The following is a 22,531-nucleotide window of genomic DNA, read 5'->3' as shown; positions in this document are numbered from 1 at the left end:
ACAGGACAAGGTCAAAAATAAAAATACATGAGTAGTTCGAAATTTGTTGACTGTGTGCCAACACTCCATGTTATCCCACAAGTAACATTCAACAAGTTTGTTGAATGTAAGAACAGATGGAGAGAGAAGCGGAAACAGAAGTGTGCACAGGAAGCAGAAGTGTACACAACTGTCACATCACACTACACAACTGTAAGATCACATGCACAACTATAAGATCATGCAGTACACAATTGTAAGTTCACAATTGTAAGTGCACTGTGCTGTGCACAAGAGGAAAGTGCAGGTTTCATTTTGAACTTAAAGCCTGTATGCTTAGTTTTCCGGTCAACTGGTAGACCTGGGCAGGGCGGTAGTCAGAGCAGAGGAGCTTTGCTTGATCTGAATGCAGCACCAGCCCTTCTACACCTTAACTCCTACTCCTGGGAGAAAGTGGCTCCATCTGAAGATTTCCTGTTGGTACAAAAAGGTGGCTTGAGTTTTACAGAAAGGAGAACTTGTCTTCACACAAATAACCTTTGGTTGCTAAGTACATAAGTTTGAATTCCTGGGTTCTAGCCGGTTCCTTCAGTTCTTTGTGATTGTTAAAAGGCCTGCCATCTGGATCCTCATGAGGGTCTGAAGCCAGGAAGTGAGTAACAGTGTATTTCTGCATACCCACTTGTGTATCTGATTGCTTTGTGGTTAACAATTATGCCTTTCAGTGAGTTGATTGATAATTTTACAGTTTTAAAAATAGAATTTGGAACCAGCTCAGAGTTGATGAAAATCCAGAGAGTTAGATGCTTGACATAGGTACCAGGTGGTGCTGCTCGTAGCCTGGGGAACTGTCAGCAGGCTATTCACCAAGGGCTCTGCGTTTCTTAGTTGGGGGGAGTCTCCTGTCCACATCCCTCAGTGAACCTCTTCCTGTGCCTCCCCCGCAGAACGTATATGTAAATATAAACCGCATAATGTCAGTGGCCAATCGCCTGGTGGAGTCGGGCCACTACGCCTCTCAGCAGATTAAGCAGATTGCAAATCAGCTGGAACAAGAGTGGAAGGCGTTTGCAGCAGCCTTGGACGAGCGCAGCACCTTGTTGGACATGTCCTCCATCTTTCACCAGAAGGCTGAGAAGGTCAGTGCCTGGGACCCCCAGCCCACAAGGCGGGAGCCAGATCCCGTGCCCCTGCCATCTTGTGTAAGTGATTCTTCCCAGCTTCCTATAGGATTTACTCAGCCTCACAGAGAGATCCACCTGTCTCACTCATTGCTCTGCAAGCTTAGGCGGTTGCACTCCTCAGCTCTTTATATTTGTGCTTGTTCTGTTTGCTTGCTTACTCATTGTGCATATGAGACGAGGTTCTTTGTATAGTCCAGGCAGGCCTAGAGCATGCTGTATCACATTGCCAGCTTCAAGCTGGCAAGACCCCACTTCCATTCCCAGTGCGGGATTGCAGGTGTGCCCAAAGTACCCAACTCTTGGTTTTCAGGGGTTTTTTTCCTCTTCTTTTGCTTGTTTGTTTTGGGTTTACGGTTTGTTTGTTTGTTTGTTTGTTTTGGTGAAATAGAAAAAAAAATACTTGCTTTAGTATTTTTGTTTTAGAGCATGAAAACAACCACTCCACTGTGCCCTACAGTGTCTGGTGTACAGTAAATACAGGTTATGTATCTCTTACCTGAAATACATGGGAAATTGGTCGGTGTTCAAGGTTCCGACAAAGACTGCGTGGGTTAAACATCATTACTTGGAGAATCCAAAGTGCTCTGAAATTTTTATATTAAGACATCATTTTTGTATGGCTCAGGAGTGTGGACTTCAGGTTTTCTCACTAATAGTGTTTGGCCTGTAACAGTAAATAGTAGCTGCTGCTCTTTCCTCCTCTCTACTCCTTTCTCCTCCTCCTCCCCCTCCTCCCCCTACTTTCCCTCCCCCCCTCCTTCCCTCCTCCTCTTCTTCCCTCCCTCCTCTTCTTCCCTCCCTCCTCTTCCTCCTTCTCCTCCTCCTTCCCCCCTCTTTCCTCTCTTCCTCTCACTCCTTCTATTCTCTTTATCATCTGCACTGGGATACTGCTAGCTTAGAATGCCTCTCACGGCTTCCACATCAGGGTCTTACGGAGATGTTCATGGCCCTTGGTAGCCAATTGGCTGGGCCTTCTGTCAAAGTCCTAAGATGTATTCCTGGCTGCAAGCCTAATGTCTCTACAACGGTGTCTCCTCTGGGCAGGGGCAGCGGCAGGTAGGAGGCTTTGCCTTTCTTTGTTGGAGGCCCCTCCACACCAGCATTCTTCTCATTCTCTTTCTTAGGTAAGGATGAGCATGCTCACTGAGAAAGGGTAGATCCAACCTTTGGTCTTCTGCATCCCGAGGAAGGCTATCCCAGCCAGGGCTATGTCGAATGGCTTTGGGGCAGGTAGTTTGCCACTGTTGCTAAGTGATGTCGATCCTCATCCCACATTGGCTTTGTGGGATAAAGGTGAAAGAATCTCATTTAAGACCTGGTCTGTAGATCACACAGCACACCTCACACGCCTGTCCGAAGAGACACTGGGAAGGAAGGCAGCAGAGGCAGCAGAGGTGGATGGTAGGCTTATGGACTGGCATAGCTTTCTCTCTTTTGTAGGAAGAGGTGTCCTTTTCTAAGGCTTTGTGTCATGGCATGATGGTTCTGAGAAGGAAAAGGTTTCTCTTTCATCTCAAACCAGTCTCTGCGGATGAGCGAAGTTGTCAATAAAACCAAGCAGATGCCCCAGCTTGCCCAGGGTTTCAGCAAGGCAGTCTTGTGTTACACAAGACAGTAATTAGCAGGGATCTCAGCCGAGAACCCTTTAAAGTGTGAAGCAAGGAAAAGAAGCTAGTGGGGTACAAACAGGAAAAACATCTTAATGGCATCCTATAAAAGCTGTGCTTCAGGCCTTCAGGTCTCACTGGTAGATCTCTCAACCAAACGTAAACAAATCCCACACACGGAACGCTGTTTAAAGTAACAGAACTCTTCTTCAGCATGAACTGGCATGCTCTCCATGACCCTCTGCCCCTTAGGGTACATAGCAGATTCCCTTGAGCATCTGACAGCATCGCTGGAGAAAGGCAACTGTGTGTCCCTGACCTGTGTGATCTTCAGTAGCCGCAGTGGCTACTTCTCTGTGGCTGTTAGCAGGCTACGAAGTCATGAGACGATGAATTGCTGTTAGGGGGTGGGGACCCTCAGAAAGGCACACAGAGAGAATAGGGACACGAGAGGTAGAGCAACTGGCTCGCAGAAATGGCTAACAGCCTATAGTCTGTCTGGAGAGATTCAGAACTGTGAAGACACCCAGGAGGTCAGTTGCTGCCCTGACTTGCTTAAGGATAATCTAGGAATATGCACGTCATGGGGGGGAGGGACGGGGAGGCTTCTCCTTACCCATGGTTCCCCACTAGAAATCTCAAGCACGCAGCAGAGTTGAAAGAGCCTGAGGTGTTTGGGTAAAATAAATGACTGTAATTTAGAAATTTGAAGGAAAATAAAGTAGAACTGTATTACTGAAGAGAAAGTCGTGGGGTCTGGTAAGAGCACCGCAGTCCTCCAGGTCTCTACACATAAAATAGCTATGGGAGGAAGTCCAGCTGAGCTTAGGAGAGGGCTGGTGAAAACAGACACGGTGTGTGCTCTGGGCCTGCGTGAGGCACCCACCCAACACGTGCAGGAGGAGCAGCGGGGCAACCTTGCTGGTGCTTCCTTACTCTCTTCCCCATAGCCAGCTAGAACTCACCCAGGGAGTTCTGTTAACACAGGAAAGGTGGCACCAAGTCAGCTGAACAGGAAGAGATGGCTTCTCTCAGAAGCGTAAGCGTTTTTTCCAGGGCATCTGGAGAGAGTCTCGAAAGTGGACCACACGTTAGGGTTCCAGCTCAGCCAACATTATGAACCTCATCCACAGTTTCCATGAGGAACTTGAATCTGATCAGGGGACACAGTGCTTAAATACGTAGCCAATTAACTGCCTTGCTGATGGAAGCAGGCTCTGCCGTAAGGGTTCCACGCGTCAGTGAGCGACTTAGCACGCCACCTGCCTCCATGAGCTACGTGTTGGTGTTTCCCAGTGACATTATAAGTCATTACAACATTATAAGAATAACGTTACACAGATGTCATGTTTCCCAGAGATGTCCCCATCACCTCCACCATCCTGTCTCCTCTGATGATGGAGCCGGAGTGTCAGTTTGTGGACAGGAAGGTGAGCTTCCAGTGTTAGTGACTTTATAGTAGATACAGTCTACAGACCTGTCCTTATTTAGCTTGATCATGTGGCATATCTACTGGGCAGTTCGTTTGTGTCAGCAAGACTCCAAGTAAGTATTTTTGGAATTACATTTTTAAACAGCAAATTAAAATGACTTGAGTTTTGCTATTTTATAAAATCTCCAAGTTTCAGTGTTAAGAATAATGTACAGCTTGTTGTCCCATGTGCCAGTCTGTCACCACATGTGGCCACTGAAGCCACTTAGGTTAAATAAAATTAAGTAATAAAATTCTAATAAAAATAAACATGAATTAAAGGAAAATGAAATCTCTGTGTCCACAGTTCACCTGCACGCACGACCAGCGACACCATGGTTAGAGCGCAGGGTGTGTTTCCATTGCTGCGGTACTGTTAGTGCTGAGCCGGCTTCTGCAGAGCCAGCGGGGACACAGTCGTCCTGCTTTATCTACGACAGTAACAGCTCTCTGTGCTCTTACAGTCAAAAAATAAATTATCTACTCGTGGTTGTATAGCTCTTGGATATTTGCACAGCTCTGAACAAAAGAAAGGCCTTCGATTCATTCTCTCTCGTCAGTCAGCCTCATGGAATCAAAGGAGCCAGAGACACTGTTGTCCAGGGGCTTTGTAGAGCCGGAGCTGCCCAGGCTCCTCAGCCTGCCTTGCATGGAGGTCTGTGTCTGAGTCCGTTCTCATCAGAATAACAAATGGCTCTACCCTGACGTTAATATTCACATAAAGCTACACTTTTCATTAACACGCAATACGTAAACAGTTACGGTTAAAATGATGTATGTTCTTATTAGGCTGGGGGCTAGCTTAGTTGGTAAAGCACTGGCCATGTAAGAAAGAGGATCTGAGTTCAGGCTCTCAGTTCTCATACAGAGCTGAGAGCATCAGTGCACATCTGTAATCCCAGATCTCAGTTCTCATACAAAGCTGAGAGCATCAGTGCACATCTGTAATCCCAGATCTCAGCACTCATACAAAGCTGAGAGCATCAGTGCACATCTGTAATCCCAGATCTCAGCACTCATACAAAGCTGAGAGCATCAGTGCACATCTGTAATCCCAGATCTCAGTTCTCATACAAATCTGAGTGTGTCAGTGCATATGTGGAATCCCCAAACTCCTACAGCCAAAAGACAGCTGGATGTGGGATCCTCAGCAGCCTGCAGCCCCTGCAGCCCTGGCAGCCTGGTGAGTGTGAGTGTGACAAACAGGAGCCTTGGAGAGCAAGGACTGACACCTGTACTGTGGCACTGGCAGTCACACACCTGAACACACATGTGTATGCACGTGTGGGCACACATACAACACACACACATCACACACAGATGTGCACACACATCACTCATACACACACACACACACACACACACACACATACACACACACACAGAACATATAAATACCAAGGGCAGTGATTTATATACTTTATGTCCTCTTGTAGCATAGACATTTGGGTGACTTTAGACATGTTTCTCGTTAAATAATTAAAAAGAATAGAGTACTGCTTCAATATTTCCTTTGGAAGCAAACACAGAATATGGGATATTTATTTCCATTGTAACTTTATTTTGTAAATAACCCTCCTTTGTGAATGCTTTCCTTTAGAGCCTAGCCTTAATTCTTGATCTGTGGTGATAACAATATTCTTATGGAATGGAAAGGATTTAGGGTAAAAGCTATTTATAGAAACAGCAGTGTATTAAGTAGCAGGCGGGTGGCACTCAGGGACAACAGCATATTTTGGTTCCTATCAAGCTTGTCAAGTTGCCTTTCCAGGTTTCTATATTGAAGCCTCAGAGCTAGGTTCCCGGCACATGTGTGGAAGCGCTCCCGTGCCTTATGGTTTTCCTGGGCAGAGGAGAAGAGTATGATAGAATTCAGTTACTGTCGAGGAAGGAAGACAAAGTGTGATGCTTGAATGTTCATCTTATTCTCAACCATGTGGCATCGGGAGGTGGGGGTGGGGACATTGCGTTCACAGTCTGGGAGTTTCAGATCAACATAATAGGTCATGCTGCCCAGGAAACACAGTGTGCAGGAGCAGGTGTGTGTGTGTGTGTGTGTGTGTCTGTGTGTCTTTGTGTATGTCTGTGTGTGTGTCTCTGTGTATGTGTCTCTGTGTGCGGTGGGAGGAGAGGTTAGAGTGATCTTATTATGACTCCTGGCGTCTTGAGGGCATTAGGGAGACAGTGTAGAGATGGTGATGAAATAACCCTGGTGGTAATAACTCGTTGTGGTTAAGAGATGCTGGAAGCCAGCAGAAACCGTGAGCTGTCTGGTGATACTGCATATGACCTGATTCCAGACCCTGAGCTTTGTGCAGCCTTCTTTTCTGAGTAATAACAACAGTAATACCACAGGCTTTTCATGAGCAATAGGATGACTACCTGTCTTTCCTCTCCTGCCTTCCCTGCTGAGCACAGACCTGTGAGGAACTGGTCTGAAAGAGGGTAAAGCCATCATGGTGTGGCGGTGTGCCATCTAATTGGCTTAATTGAATTAGCCTCCCTTAATTGGGCCTTCTGTGCTTACTTTTGACGCTCAACTGTGAAGAGTTCTGACAACATCTCCCTAGGAAATTCGACAGTGATTTATCGTTATTGATGAGCACTGGAGATGGTGGATGCCAGCAAGGGAAAGTGAACTGAGATTGGAATTGCAGTCCGCAGAATTCAGCCCTAGCCAGCACCTAAGCTGTCTCTCTCCACGTTCCTCCTGCTCCTGTAGTTTCTCTTGGAAGCCCAGAGTAGGCTGCCTGCCATTCCAACCCTCAGCAGAGTGGCTTGAGAGTCTCTTGGTCTTGGCTGTCAGCATGTGAGAGGAAAGGTGAAGCTGCAGACTGCCTCCCCCATGAAGCCCACCCCACTGCTCAGCCCTCCTGGGGCATAGCCAAGAGTGGGCTTGATGCTCGCCATTGCCGGGGTACAAGGCAGGTAGAAGACAGGATTTCTGTGTGGGCTGGGAAAGCCAGCCAGGATGGGATGGACAGGCAGGCTAATGCAGGCTAATGCTGCCCCAGCAGCCCCACCCTCCCATCCCTCACCTCACTCCTGGGGATGGAGGCCATGAACCACATCCCAGTGAGGAATCAGAGCAGCCTTTTGCCATGATATTCCGCCATGTTACTATATGCTCACACTCTCCCTCAGCTCCACTACCTATCAACACCTGATGGAAAGTGCCCCCCTTTTAGCATAAAGGCTTAGTGATCCATTGAAATAATCTTTTTTTTTAACCTCCAAGTACATGAGCAACGTGGACTCGTGGTGTAAGGCCTGTGGTGAAGTAGACCTTCCCTCGGAGCTGCAGGACCTGGAAGACGCCATTCATCATCACCAGGGCATCTACGAGCACATCACCCTCGCCTACTCAGAGGTAAGAGTGGGCCTCACTTAGAGTGCCTGGCATTGATGGTTTTAAATCACAGCCCTAAAGCTGCACCAAGCTGGAGCTTAGGCATTCCTTCCAGGGCAAGGTCACTGAGAAGTGAGTAATTTGAAACAATTGTTATGTCCCAAGAGATGAAGCACCCTAGGGTATAGCAGGAGCCACGCTACTGAATCAACCCCGAAATAAATTGTGTAGGTAACTTCATCTTCCACATGTAGTTTAAATGTTCATAAGCAATGTATATGTTATAGTATGTTGGACACAATAGAAAGGTCATTGATGACCAGGGATATCCCAGTGTATAAACTCCCCAGGGTGTGTATCTATGCTAGAAGAGGTGAGGCATTCAGACTGGCCAAGCATAGAAACCTGTTGTGAATACAACCATAAAGACGGCACTAGAGGTGCGTTCCATCAGGGATCTCCATACTGAGGTGGACTTGGCAGGGAGGTGTGTTCTGAGGGGGGAGTGGCTGTGCCTTCTGCTCTGTCAGCATGATCTTCGTGTTTCTGGAAAGACCCGTGGTTCTGTAAGTGGACAAGACAGGAGAGGGCAGTTTCTCACTATGTGCTGATGGATGCCCTCCTTAGCTGAGTGCCCGCATCCCAGTCTATCATAGGAAACCCAAGCAGAGAGGCATACAGCAGCTGCCAGGGCAGCGGCTCACTCTGGGCTGGTCTTAGCACATTTTCTTTCAGCTGGCACGATCTCTGGTTAACAAGGTTCTTTCTTACCTGGTCACTGTCATTTAAGTTTTGCTATAAGGATGTGTCAGATGAGTTTTAGACCCCCAGACCTTCATAAGAACAGTGGGTTCCCACAAGGCCTCAGTGAAGGCCTGGAAAACCCGCAATGTAACCGTGTTACATTGTTGCTTAGCGGAGTCCTGGGAAGATTAGACTAGAGCTGGTCCAGAGCTCCCCGGTGCAGCATTGAGCTGCTCTGGTGACCGTCTCCTCCAAGGTCCTCTGTAGCTAGAGTTCCAGGTCAGTCGCAGTCCAGGCTGTTGTCCATTCCCTTAACAGAACTCCGAGTGGTTTTAGGTTTGGGAGTGTTGAGCAGGAAAGTCTTCAGAGGGTTTTTTGATATACCCCATATTGCATGCATGTTCTTGTATGTTGTCTCATCAAGTGACTTTTTTTTCTGTTGCCTGTGGCATAATTATTCATAATCTGAAGAATCTTAGAAATGTGTAGTGCTTTTTTCCCACTTCCCCCTTTCTTCTGTGGATAGTCTAAATGCTTCCTTTGAATTGCACTTTGATAATTAGCTGCCGCAGTGTAACATCGTGGTGGCTTCCCAATCAGAATTACGTCTTTAAAGCCAATATACCAAACAGAGTGGTGGTTTTAGTTTTGTTTTAATTTAGTTCTTTTTTTAAAACAAAGTTGTCCTTTGGGTCCGTCGAAAAGTTTGCTTTTTACCTGGTTACTTAGTCACTCGTTCTGACTGCGGCTTAAGATCCAGCATCAGAGCCGCGATGACCTGCTGTATTCGCTCATAATGACTCAGGAGGAGATTCCTATAGTGAGCTCCAGTTCACAGCTGACCCTAGCAAAGCGAGTCGCCTTGTGGATTTGTTATGTGGACAGATAGACAGCAGTGCGTCCTGCTTTACGCTGTCGGGAGCTTATCTTAACGTGGCGTTCTATAATGTTTGCTTCTATGATGTCATCGGGTCATCGGTTTTACATTTTATATACCTGTGCTGGCATGTGGTTGTGTGTAGCATACGTGCACCTGACCGTGAGGTCTGCACGCAGCCCGGGCAAAGTGAATGATCTCCACCCTGTGTGTTGTGAGCAGGTGAGCCAGGATGGGAAGTCCCTCCTTGATAAGCTCCAGCGCCCCCTGACCCCCGGCAGCTCCGACTCCCTCACCGCCTCCGCCAACTACTCCAAGGCTGTGCACCACGTCTTGGATGTCATCCACGAGGTCCTGCACCACCAGCGCCAGCTGGAGAACATCTGGCAGCACCGCAAGGTTCGGCTCCACCAGAGGCTGCAGCTCTGCGTCTTCCAGCAGGACGTTCAGCAGGTGGGTGCCCCTCCCCGCTCCTGTCCTTCATGCCCAGTGAGGGTGTGGGCTCTGGCTTCTGACTGTGACCTGATGCTCTCCCACTTGCTCTGTCTGCTGACACCTGGGTGGGCATTGCTCCCTCTCACTTTTATTGACCTGTGTGAATAGCGCTGATTCCTTTTTTTAAATTCGGCTTGTTCCTCTAAGATAGATAGTGCCATCACTGGTATATTGTAAGGGCTTAGTAATGTGTCAGGTGGACTTTATGGCTGTCCGTTTCTGCAGAGTCAGCACCTCCCTTGTTGCTTTGGTGGTCCTCAGAGCTGTGTCTGCTGCTGAAGAGGACTCAGACCTAAAGCTGGGGAGCACGCATGAGCTGACATAGCTATGGCAGTAGTGAGCTCATGTCCTTGCCCTAAAACTGATGGGAATTGGTGTTACTATGTGAGAGTCCTGGGGACGAAGATGTCTGTGTTTCTGCTGTACCAGCATCCCAAAGGTCAGCCTGAAGCCACAGTGGTTGTTTTGGGGGTCAGAACAACAGTCTCCTCTTTTGATGTCAATGAGTCCCTGTGCCAGAGTCAGGCAGGTTCAGGGGGTTTAGATATCCATCTCCTCAGGAAACCGGAGAGTTAAGTGGGATTTCTGCTTAGAGTTTGGAGAGCCCTGCTGCAGACTGTTCTGATGGAAGATCCTTCCTGTGGACATCAGTCAGTGTAAATCTGGTGACGATAAGTGCTTGCAACAGTTGTGTCATCCGGGCTTTCCACGCTCTGGGCTCTTCTCCTGATTGTGTTTTTGCGATCTCTGAAGATCATGTATATAAAATGCCCCATTCTGCTGTTATTGCTACTTTTTACCACGGGAAGCGTGGAGAAGGGAGGCTGGAGATGGAGCCTGGGAGAAGGAAGGGGGAGGGGGGGGGGCGAATGGAGCCCGCCTCCTAGCGGCCTTATGAGGCAGTGAGCACCACAGCCGGGAAGCTCGAATTCTTCCACCGAGCTAGCCATTCAACAGGACGGATTAAGGACGTGTCCTCTCCCCTGGATCTCATTTGGTGACACACTTGTGAGCCACTGTACTTTCTAACAGGGCCCCTGTTCTCCCCTCAAGGAGGCAGCAGCACATTGGTCTCTTTCCCTGGCTGTTTGGGACCCTTGGGTTGTTGCTGGAATTGCATACCAGCCCCGAGAAGGAAGCCCTTCAGAAGAGCCTCGGGGTCAGTCATTTCATCTGACACCAAGTACCTGAAATTGGGAACAGCACACGTTACGTGGGAAACTAGCCGTGACTCTGAGCTCACCTGTTTGAGCCAGCATTGGCAGACTGTCAGGTTGCATATCAGGAGGAGACAGTGTCTTCCGATCACACACTAATGCTCCTGTTAACACAGAGACAGGTGCCGTCACTAAGGGGAATACTTGTTGTCAACTTGTAATGCTTTGGAGCTGTTAATAAAAACAGGAAACTTTTATGGAGGCTTGGCTTGCAATGGCAGAGCTCAAAACCAGAAAGATTAACCCAAACAACTGTGCTGATAGAAGGATCGGAAAGCCAACAAGGCTTCTCTAGGACTCCAGTTTCGTCCTGTTTAGCAGAGTCTTGAGCCAAGCAGACAAAATGAGCAAAACAGCCCAGAGCAGCACTTGAGAAGGCCATGAGCTGAAGACAGATGTGTACAGATGAAAATAGTCTGTAAGAATATCGTAGGCCAGTTAGCGCCCCATAAGTGTTCATTTGTTTGGGGTTATAAAAAGCATCAGCAAGGATTTTCCAGGAAAAAGAAATGCAGATCTTTCTGCTTCCTGCCAGCAGCCCTCCTAGAGGAGAATTCTTACCAGAACATTGACCAGACTGTTGCCCAAGGACTGTGCGAGGGGAATGGATGGGAGGTTTGGTCAAGTGGTTAATTTCTCATTATCTTTGTACAGAAGCAGTTTGGGATGCTAGTAAGCGGTGTGGTCAGGGGGAGCTGGTCAGAGCCACAGACCCAGTCAGAGGGCAGGGGTTTGGCGACTGGGGCTTGTTGGTGCAGGTGCAGCACCAGCTCACAAGTGTTGGCTGCTAGCTGCTCTTATCTTTGCCACTGTAAGCTTGAATGAGACCTTTGCCACATTTCCTGACAATCACGTGATGCGATGCATTTCCATTTCCTATTTCCTGCTGAGGGCCCCTCATGGAACGCTTGTTTGCATTAAACGGGGAATAACTGTGACTTTCAGTCTGTTTTCACTTAAGCCTGCATTTGAGTTTGGCAGTGGTGCTTCCTGCCCCACACTTGTTCAGGTAGGGTCATTCACTGTCAGGGAAGGCATCCAAAGCAGCGTGCGCTCAGACTTGTTTTTCTGCCCCGCCTGTTCAGCTTGCCCAGCTCTTAGAGTGCTGGGATTCTGTTACCCAACACGACAAGGAACATGGCCTGGCAGTCTACTTTCCTGAGACCAGCCAGGCCATCAGATGCTCATCAGGCAGGGAGACCACTCCCTCTAAAGCCTCCTTTTGCTCCCGGGACCTCATGGGTGAGCATCGTTCCGGAATTACCTCCTGGAAGCATTCCTTCCACGTAGATGCTGTATTACAAAACATGCTTTCCCAGGCAGTCAAGCGCAGTGGTGTGTGCCAATGGTCCCAGCTACTCAAGAGTCTGGGGCAAGCGGGTCACTCGAGCCTGGGAGACAAAGGCCAGCCTAGGCAGCATTAGTGAAACCCTGTGAGAAGAAAAACAGTGAGGAGACCTTTCTTAAGTGACTGAGCAGACCTGGGTCATTCTAGAATCTTCTCACCTGTATGTCTTCCTCCCACTGGGGGTACAGAGGTACTGTATTTGTTGTGTGAGTCCTTTTTCTAGGGAGATATAAACAGATACAGGCTCCTGTCGAGAAAGATCACCAAAAATATGACTACACCAAAGTCTACCTTGGCGAGCAGGCAAGTTTATTGTGCTATTTAAAGAGCATGGGTGACCCCAAAGGAAACCATGTCATCAGACATTCTCACCACGCCACAGATGACAGCTTCCCCATAGGTGTGTAGATGGAATCCCACTTTAGTTAGCCTTCTATGATCTGTATGATCCAGCTCCCCCGAGACCACAAGGCCTTGCACAGTTACGGTAAAATGACATACTGTCTTTATAATGTCTATAACATGTGACCTTGAAGGAGGTTCCATTGATAGGGCAGAAAACACTATTAGCTTGGCCTGCTGAGGCTGAGTGTCATCTCCAGTTGAAGGCAAACCTGCAGGTCCACAGTGAGTCCTAGGATAATTTGGACTGCATGGTAAAAACATACCATTGTGCACTATGCACTGTCTTTTAACAGTTGCTGGAGTCTTGGGCTCTTTCCTCAACAACACACACACACACACACACACACACACACACACAGGCACACACACAGAGAGACAGAGGCACACACACACATACACACACACACACACACACACATACACACACACACAGAGACAGAGGCACACACACACATACACAGAGGCAGAGGCACACACACACAGAGGCACACACAGGCAAGCCTCCCCCCCCCACAGGCACGCCCACACACATTACACACACACACACACACACACACACACACGTTGAAGTGGACACGTCTTTTTGTGTTTTATCTGGATGTTCTCCGGGTTACCTTAAGTACTGTGGTTTGTATACTCTTCCTCTGGCAATGTCAGATTTCTTGTCTAGTTTGTACAAGCAGCATTATTAGAGATGAAAATGCAGTTTATACAAGATATTGCCACGGCTTCCAGCCGGACTTTCCACCCTCTCGCCTAATGTGCTGACCCCTAAGACCATATACTAGGTCAAGCCCTGCATGTCAAGCGTTACTCTTGAGTTGACTTCCGGGAGCCTTGTTTTTAGCTCGAAAGGGAGAATAGTGAAAGTCTGTGCATACTGCACCCCAGGGAGTGGGTACAGATTTAGAGCCATGGCGTCTTCAGACCTTAGAAAGCCTTGTGATCTGTGGACTTGCGGCGAAACCTGGACACGTCCGATAATCAAATACAGTGTTTCCAGGCACACACTGAAGGGCTAAGTGAAGATTACACTCTGTCACAAGTTCTTGTACTAATAGTCACAGAGAGACGAGTCCCCAAAGTCTGGCACATTAATTAGGGAGTAGGACCCTCTTACAGAACACTGTTTTACAGGCTGGGTGTGGTTTTAAGATGGCTAGAACCCTACCCCTGCGCAGGAGAACGTGCCGGGGCTTGTCCCGAGCACTCGCTAACTGGCCCTCGCCCAGTTTGAGTCTGTACTCTGCGGAACCACTTCTTCCCAGTCGTGTTCCGATGCTGGAGAGCTTTTCTCCTTCCCGCAGTAGCAGCACCTGCCCGTCAGCTGTGCCAACCCAGAAGAGGCAATAACAGAAGCTTAAGAAAACACTGGGAGGCTGCCTCCCTACCCTACACATTGGCTCCTCTGCAGAATAACCAAGACTCCTACTGCCCCTGCAGACTGAGAGTGATGATGGCCCTTCTGTGGTTCCTTGGGGAGCCAGAGGCTTCCTGTACGCACAGTGCAGGCCTGTCTCGGCAGCAGGTGCTCAGGTGGCAAGATGACTGTTAGTTCATGTAAGCCCACTGTGCCATCATCATGGTCAGGTTTGTCATTATTCAGTGATTTCCTTTTCTTTACGAAAGGGGGAGTCAGGTCAAACCGTCAGCAGTTTTCTGCACATTTAGCTGAAGCATGTAAGTGCTGCACTCTTTTCAGTGCCTTGACCTTGGAGCTGTCCACTAGAGGGCGCTGATGAACAGGAAAGATGCTGGCACCCTGCCTTCTGCATAGAGAGGAAGGTGGTATTAGCCTCCTAGATTCTTTGCTCTGCTTCTGAGCCATGTAGGGAGGAAAAAGATTAACTTTTGACTTGTTCTTCAGCTTAAGGGGGAGGGCAGACCCATCCTGCCCTATTTATGGGGCTGGGATTTTTATTTTATTTTTTTTATGACACAGAATTGACAACCATTGGCTACAAGTGTGATCAGAGATGGCGGCTGGACTAGGGTGATAAAAATCCAGTGACTTGCTAATCTTCTTATATTTAAATGAAGGGTTTGTGCACATGTCTTTAAGATGCTGTGACTTTCACAAATATATTAATCCACAGTCTCCTTGCCAAGAAGGAAATTTTACCCAGGCTTTCTAAAGAGACAGTAGCCTTGTGGGAGGCTTGGGAACTTCAGCAGGATTCCATAACCATCTGCTCTTATCTTAATAAAGCGCTGGGTACGTGCACATCACTTCAGGCGCTTTTGTGTTTGCTGGAAACACAGTGTCAGCAGTAATTTTACATTCCTGGTGGGAAGAGCCAGTGCTAAGGGGAAAATGGCTGAGCCACACAGATAGATTGTATTTCCAAGCTATAGTCCCTGAAGTACTTCTCTCAGGGTTAAAAAAAAGATTCAGCTGTGGGGATTTGCTCCCTCTACCTATCCAGCAAATGTTTATCTCCAACACTGCGAAGCAGTGCCTTGCTTCAAGTCTCTGGAAGTTGAGAGGAATTGCCAAGCGTTTGACTTTGCACTGCCCTGGGTTTTTGTTTGTTTGTTTGGTTGGTTGATTTGGTTTTGGTTTGTTGTTGTTTTTAAGTTAAGGAATATAAAGAATATACCACAAAGAGTTGTAGGGTTTTGTTTTGTTTTTGTTTCTTGAAAGTCTTCCCCCCTCTATCCCTTCCAGAAGCTCTTACAGGTAGGCGATAGGTTGGAGCTTAGATGTTAGGTTTGCCCGGCAAAATCCTTTTCAACTTTAAAATACTTCTTTTGTTTGTTTGTTAAAACTTTATTATAAAGAACTTACAAATAAAAATCTCACATATTGAAATGTGCCACGCCCAATGAACTTGTCAGTGAACTTCTGTCTATCTTGACTGCTGCCCTGAAGCTTCAGGGTTCCCTGGTGGACTCCCCAGTTCTGTGTGGAGTTGGTCATGCTCACGGAGACAGTCGTTAAATGGTTCGAGGTTGAGACATTGCTTTTCAGAGGGGAGTGAGACACACTTACGAAGGCCTCCTCAGGAGACCTAGATCTCCTGGGCAGCCAGTAGAGAGTGCAGTCGGCTTGGAGTCCCTCACTGCATTTATAATTCCAACGACAGGTGTGTGTGCCGCGCAGCTGCCTCATGGTTGCCGTGGTGGGTCATGCGGACACATTTAAATCTTCAACTGCGCATGCTCATCACCGCTGACTGGGAGGGAAACTGAAGCTGAGAAAAAAAAATAGGGAACTTCCTCCCAGCGCGCAGTCAGATCATAGCTGTGTGCAGAGGGGCGGGTGTGGAAGACGTGGAAATGTGGTACCTTTCAGGGCAGAGTCAGCAGAACGGGTAGATGAGTTAGACCACACTGACAGCAGACAGATGGATCCAGGGAGCAGGGATGGTGGGCAGGTGACTGTCAGTACTGACGTGGACAGGTAAGGATCTGAAATGAACCAGGCATGAGAATGGGAGGAGCGTGTAGCCTCGGCCCGAGCACCTACTCCCAGGCTTGTCTCCACTTCCTAAGCCCACTTCCAACATGATTTCTGCAGGGTCTTGGAGGTTTGTTAAGGTTCACCATCATCTGTATGGAATAGGACGGTGCAGAAAGGATGGATGCTCAGGTGTGGAAAGGGGCCGGAAGGGCCTCAGGTGTGGAGTGACGGAGAGCAGGTTGCCTTTATTGTGCAGCCTGTCCAGCTGACCACTCTAAAATCATCCACTGTGGACCAAGCGTTCACCCTGACTTCTGACATTAGTAGATGTTCCTGCACCACTGTCTGCCTGGATTTGCCCCATTTCTATATCAATCCGAGATCGCTTTGAGTTGTGTTCTTGGGCACCTGCTGTAGTCTGATCTGAGTGTTGTGTTCCCCAAAACCATATGTGGAAATATAATCTATAGCACAGCAATACCAGTGTGCAGGACCTTTGGGAGTGTTAGGTCCCAGGAAATGTACCCTCGCCAATGAGATTAATGCCTTTAGAAAAGGAGCCTGGGAGATTCTGTTCAACCCCCAGGCCTTTGGAGGACTGTGGAAGCCGCAGCCCCTCACGTGATGGTGGCACCTTGATCTTGGACGTACTAGTTTCGAGAACCGTGTGAGCAGACATATCTGTCACATATACCCAACTCAAGGCATTCCGTTTGGTTAACCTAACAGAATCGAGCAGCACCATAGTCACAAACATGGACAATGTAATGGCCCATTGTTAACGCTGGCAGATGTACATCATGTATTTGTAACATTTTAAAGGGATCGTTTAATAGTTTTTCTGGCACTCTCCAACCCAGATTAAGTGTGCATTTGATGTAATGTAAATATCCTGTTAGATACTGCTGGTGTTGTGTGAGTTCAAAAGTTCAGGTACCAGTGAGCTGTGCCACTAAGTTCCGGCCGTGAGGACAGAACACCAGCTTGCCCGCTGATTGAGTGCATGGGATGTGTGGCTGTTATAATAGCTCACAGTTTATAGGATACGTTGTTTGAATCACCTGAGTTATGAAGCTTTGTTGATGGGCCCAGCAGAGTGTCGTGTCTACCCTCTTACACAAAATCCAGTCAGTTTGGAGGCTTTCTCATGCCTCAGATAAGGTGAAATTTAATTTAATCACCATTTTATGCAGTGTTTATACTTAGAACAATTTGCTCCTTTAATATAAAAGTTGGTTACAGTCCCGGTGGAGAACCAGATGTAAGATATAATTACAAAGTGAATCAAATCAGTATCCAGGCATCTCTTCCTAGTAATGTATTTTGTTTTGCTTCATGTTTGCCGCAGAATTTTTGAAAAGGAACGAACCTTTTCTAGATTGGCCTAAGCAATGAGCAAGGTGGGCGCTGTGTTTATGGCCCGTGTGGCTGTTTTCTTTGCAGGTGCTGGACTGGATAGAGAACCACGGAGAAGCGTTTCTGAGCAAACACACGGGCGTGGGCAAATCCCTTCACCGGGCCAGAGCTTTGCAGAAACGCCACGAGGACTTCGAGGAAGTCGCACAGGTACGAGAGCGCCCTGAATACCCGGTGGCCAGGCGGGAGGTCTGTCTTAACAAACCCAAGGCGACTTAGCCTTCGCTGGCCTTGTGAGGTTGTTTAGTGAGCTTAAATTAACTTCCTAGCAAGGTGATCCTCATCTCAGCAGGACTCCATCTACTGAGTCAGCCCCTGTAATTGGTAGTGTTTTGAAGCGAGTTGTCTTGGATGAATTCTTTTATTTATTAGGCTAGTCTGTGGCTTTCACTTTAGAGTTGGAGAACAACAGCCCTTCTGAGGTTTCTGCAGTGACAGGCCTGGCATTTGGCTTGTCTGTTTCCAGTTTTGTTGTGTGCTGGGGAGGCTGGAACCATGTGTGGAGGGTGCTCAGAGCACAGGATCTGTTGAGTGTCGGCTGACACTGACCGGCAAAAGGACTCTTTGATCTGGAAAGTCACACATGTGCAGTTGTGGACAATGTAAAGGAATGGAGGAAAGCTGCTTTCAGAAGAAGTCATCTGAGTCAGAAGTGGTGGCTCAGGCCTTTAGGCAGGCGATCTCGTTGAGTTCCAGGTCAGCTTTATCTAGTTCGAGGACGCCAGGGCTAACCGAGAAACCCTGCCCCAAACAAACAAAAACAAATACCTTCACATAGGGACACATAAAATAGGCCATCCAAGTTGTACAAATCCAAATTCAGACAGATTATGGTCACTGTAGTTAGAATATCACGGGACCTTACAGGTGGGAAACAGATCATGGCCCCTGCGAGAAGGAGCATTAGACATTGGTTCTTCAGTCACAAATGTTAGAGTCTGGGGGATGCGGTCCTGACATGAAGACACTTGAGCCCTTGGATTCTGCACCCACCTGAATTCCTGTTCCGTAGTGAGACAATGTGTAGCCAAGACTGGGAGTTTCCCACCTAAGCGTCTACCAGAAAACCAAGAGAGCATTTGCTGAGTAGGGGTGATGTTCGTGCCATGGAACTGAAGCCCCGTGAGGACAGGCACTGCCACTCACCTCCCTGTAAGGAGCACCTACGGCTGGCTCTGTTCGGCTCCTGCCTGCTTGAATGACTAAACAGGAGTGTATAGAGGAGGGCGCTGTCCACAGTCAGCAAAGCGACCGGTAAACACACTTGTAGGTTAAAGGACTTACTGTGTGAACTGAAGATAAACCTAGTAGGTATTCAAGAGTCAGGCAAAGCTGAAAAACCAGCCAGCTGACTCAGACCAAAGGACAGAAGTATGTGCTGAGAGGCCGATGAGGCCTTAGACAGTGAGAGGCCTCTTGGAATTTTTGAATGACCACAGAAAGCGTGAAAACAGAAAATATTACTGCTGTGGGGTATGATACAGAAAATCAAGTAAGGCAAAATTTTAAAAAGATGGGCAAAAAAAAGCAAAAGAAGTGAGAACAAAATTCATGCAGAAAAAAATTTATAAAATATGTTATAATAATTTACCCCAAAATATTAATAATTGCAATGAATGGAAGAATTGGATATGTTAAAAAAACAGATTATCCAATTGGACGGCTTATATATTGATTAGTCCTGTGTTTATTTTATTCCTCATACCTAAAACACAAATACTAAGAGTTTTAAAGAAATATGCAAGGTATCAGAAAAAGATGTACTGACCAAGCCAGCTCAGTCAATCAACAGGGTCTCGAGGAAGGGAGGGAGGATTAAAAAATAAAAAGGCAATCAGACAACACAATATAACACGACTGCAGCCAGTGCTGAAGTGGGTTAATTTTTTTTCCAGTCTCCTTTTATGCCATTCTAGGTACATGCAAAGAATAGGGTCGTTTCTAGATCAAAGTAGTCAAGAAACGAACAAGGTAATAAGCGAAGTCCCACGTTCCCTGTGTCCACAGGTTTACCGGGATGACCAGGATACAAGGAATACATTATATTCCTTGGCTGTATTCATCTCGAGCCTTGTCCTTGCCCAGTGTCAAATTCTTGTCTGAGCCTACTTCCTTGTCCTAGCAAAATGTAAATATTCTTACCAAAATCCTAGGAGCAAGCCCAAGAGCTCTCCACACTCTACCAGGGAAATCGTAACTACGCGTCAGAGTGGCCCTAGACAATAGATGTGAGGCATAAAGTATTAGAACGGAAGAAGGCTTCAGTTACTAAGGGAAGAGCAGAGTAGTGAGAGCACTGTAGCCTCACAGCCTGCTAACCTTGTGAACTTGGATGCAAGAGTGGAATTACAAAATGACAAATGGTCCCCAAGTCCCATTCCACCACAGAAACACTTTTAAAACCTCGCTTCTAAAAGCTGCTTACCTGTACAGAGAAGAGGTGGGTCTGGTGCCTGGGTCTGCAGCCCTGGGATGTGGCTCAGAATTCTCCCCATGTCTACACACCGTGGGGTCTCCTGCTTTCATTTCCCAGAAAATGCTATGCCGCTTTATTATAACAGAATATAGAAAGTGTATTCTTATCTCTCCTTCATTGTTTTCATATGATAAGCTACTTCCAAAATTACTTTGGGCTGAGGAGAAATTTGAATTACATGAGCAGGAACCAAAGAATCTCAGGGCACAATGGCAAACACCCAAGCTCTAGAAGGCCAGGCTGTTGCCCAGGGCACGTTTCGTCATGCTCTCGGACCGGGGACCCTTCACCTCTCTTGAGCATTTTTCTAATATGCAGGAGAAGAGTATCTGCCACTCCCGTTACCTCCTCTGCAGCCCTGTGGTTCTCTCCATTCTCCACTTGTGGCTAACCTAACCCTGTAAACTGTGGGCTATAGTCCAAGACAGTCATCAGAACTGCAGGCACAAATCTGCCTGAAGGTTTCCCAGGAAGCCAAGGCCACAGGAGTGTGTGCTGTGAACGGCTTTCCGTCCCTGATCAACAGAGAGGCCAGTTCTTGCTTGTTCCTTCTGCCCCCGCCCCCAGCCCCCCGGTCCGAGTCCCAATACTTGCTCATCTGAGACTCCAGAGGTGGCCAGTCACCTTACCCACAGTGAAAGTGTTCCGGTGGAAATCAGACGCATGCAGAGAGATGCCAGGGATACATTAGCTCACATTTCAGATACCTGCACCCACTGTCACTCCCTCCTGCTTTCAAACAACCACAGACCACACATCAGGTGCAGGGGGGGGGGGGGCAAGGGTGCGAGCAGCCACTTCAGGCTCGGCCTTCTCAACAGGCATGGCCTGTGGCAGAGTGGCTATGTGTAATAGAACGTGAGACCTACGCCAGGACACAAAAGTTAAAGAACTGACTGTTGTAGCATAGAGAGGAAGGCTGTTGGAGGCTGGCCCCTGTTCAAGAAGAGGTCAGGCTGCAGGTCAGGAGGCCGGGCTTGAGTGAACCCAGCCTTCCAGGGCCAGAGGGCTGCACGTGTGCAGCCAGCTTGTCCTCTTATAACTCAGACTCTCTACCTCAGTGTGGCTGCTGCTGGGTTTTTTGTTTTGTTTCTGTCTCCCAGTTTTTATCTCTGCCTCTCCACCTGTGCTCCAGCCCATTATGTCGGTCCTGGACCCTTCATTGATGCCAGCATCATTACCTGTAGGTCCTGGATCCTTCAGTGATGCTGTCATCTTCAGCGGCTTCTTCCCAGTATTTACCATTATTCTTCTCTTGAAAAGCATCATCTGCTCTGGAGATGGCAGCTGGAGAAGAGCGCTCTGCTGCTCTTGCTCTCCCCCGGCCACCCGCTTCCATGCCTACATCATCTGATGCAGCTGCAATTCTCTGTGTAGCAGGCATGAGTGGTCAGTAAGGGGAGGACACACTACTGGCGTGCAGGCTCACGCTCACACCTGGGCTATCACAGTGCCCCAAAGACCCAATCCTCTCAGACTCTGTACGGCAGGGCATTTGCTCTGCCTCAGAAGTGTGCCATCATAGGCAGGTGAGAGGCCTCTCCACGGGACAGGGTACAAGGCAGGCATGGAGCCACAACCCTGAACCCGTGAGAAGTCATGGCTCCTATCCTGGCTTCAGTATTCAGTACAGATGTGTATGGCAGCTGGAATCTAGACAGGGTCTCTGTCAAGGAAGCACACTTTAGAGTTAAAGCTCTCTTCATTCAAACCTATCTTTTCCTTGAGAACAGAGTTGCTTGTCTTGCTTTAGCACTAGGAGGGTAACAGGGGCTGCAGCTCCAACTCAGCCCCTCATCTTTGCCTGCTTCACGGACTTTGGGATTTTAGGGGCCAGTGGGCTGTTAGACCTTAAACTTTGAGGCAGGAGCTCTTAGTAAGTAAAATACATTCCCAGAGGGAATACAGAGTTTTAGATGTAGAGCAAAACAAATCCCTTTTCTTTGTTAAAATGGGTTTTCTTTGCCAGATTTCTCTGTATCATTAATTTCAAGTTGATTTTGTTTAAGAGCTCCTTTTTATTAAAAGATTTATTTATTTTATATGTGTGCATTTTGTCTTCATCTATGTCTATGCACCAAATGTACACCTGGTGCCCGTGGAGACCAAACGAGGTTTAGACCCCCTGGGTATGGAGGTACAGGCGACTGTGAGCTGCTGTGTAGGTGGTGGGACTCAAACTCTAGTCAACTGTGATTGACTGCCAAACCATCGCTCCAGCCCCCTAGAGATCTTAAAGTAGCAAGTTGCTTAATAAAGCATTTCTTTCCCTGAACTTAGAGAGCTGTGGCTTGTTGAAGTAGCAGAGGCAGGTTAAAGCAGGAAGCAGTGAAAGCCTATGGCTCCGTTCTCTGAAAATGAGCTAAATATAGCTTTATTCTGTAGAGCAATCCCAGTGTTCTAGGAAGGAGGAACCCTGACAGAACTTCCTATGTTGACGTGGTGGAAGTGAGCGCTAGGCTGGCTTTTTTCAGGCGCCCATCCTTGAAGTCGGTGCCCAGGGCTTCAGTGTCCGTTTCAGATGCTGCTATGGCCTCCCCAGGGAGCACTGGCTCAATCT

General features: G+C 47.8%; 1 protein-coding gene across 9 annotated transcripts in view; it reads left to right on the top strand.

Moving 5' to 3' along the window:
- Trio (triple functional domain (PTPRF interacting)) overlaps window positions 1-22,531 on the top strand; it is a 295,200-nt gene that overhangs the window by 126,897 nt on the left and 145,772 nt on the right. For all 9 annotated transcript variants that reach the window (XR_001781509.2, XR_001781508.2, NM_001081302.1 and 6 more), the window contains exons 7-10: window positions 927-1,118; window positions 7,480-7,611; window positions 9,434-9,664; window positions 17,523-17,645. Coding sequence is in view for 7 of the 9 variants with exons in the window: in NM_001081302.1 (NP_001074771.1) it covers window positions 927-1,118; window positions 7,480-7,611; window positions 9,434-9,664; window positions 17,523-17,645 (678 nt within the window). In the remaining 2 variants the exon portion in view is untranslated. The remainder of the gene's footprint in view (window positions 1-926; window positions 1,119-7,479; window positions 7,612-9,433; window positions 9,665-17,522; window positions 17,646-22,531) is intronic.

This window comes from Mus musculus, chromosome 15 (genome assembly GCF_000001635.26).
Source record: "Mus musculus strain C57BL/6J chromosome 15, GRCm38.p6 C57BL/6J".
Taxonomy (NCBI): Eukaryota; Metazoa; Chordata; class Mammalia; order Rodentia; family Muridae; genus Mus; species Mus musculus.
This window is presented reverse-complemented; position numbering and strand designations above follow the sequence as displayed.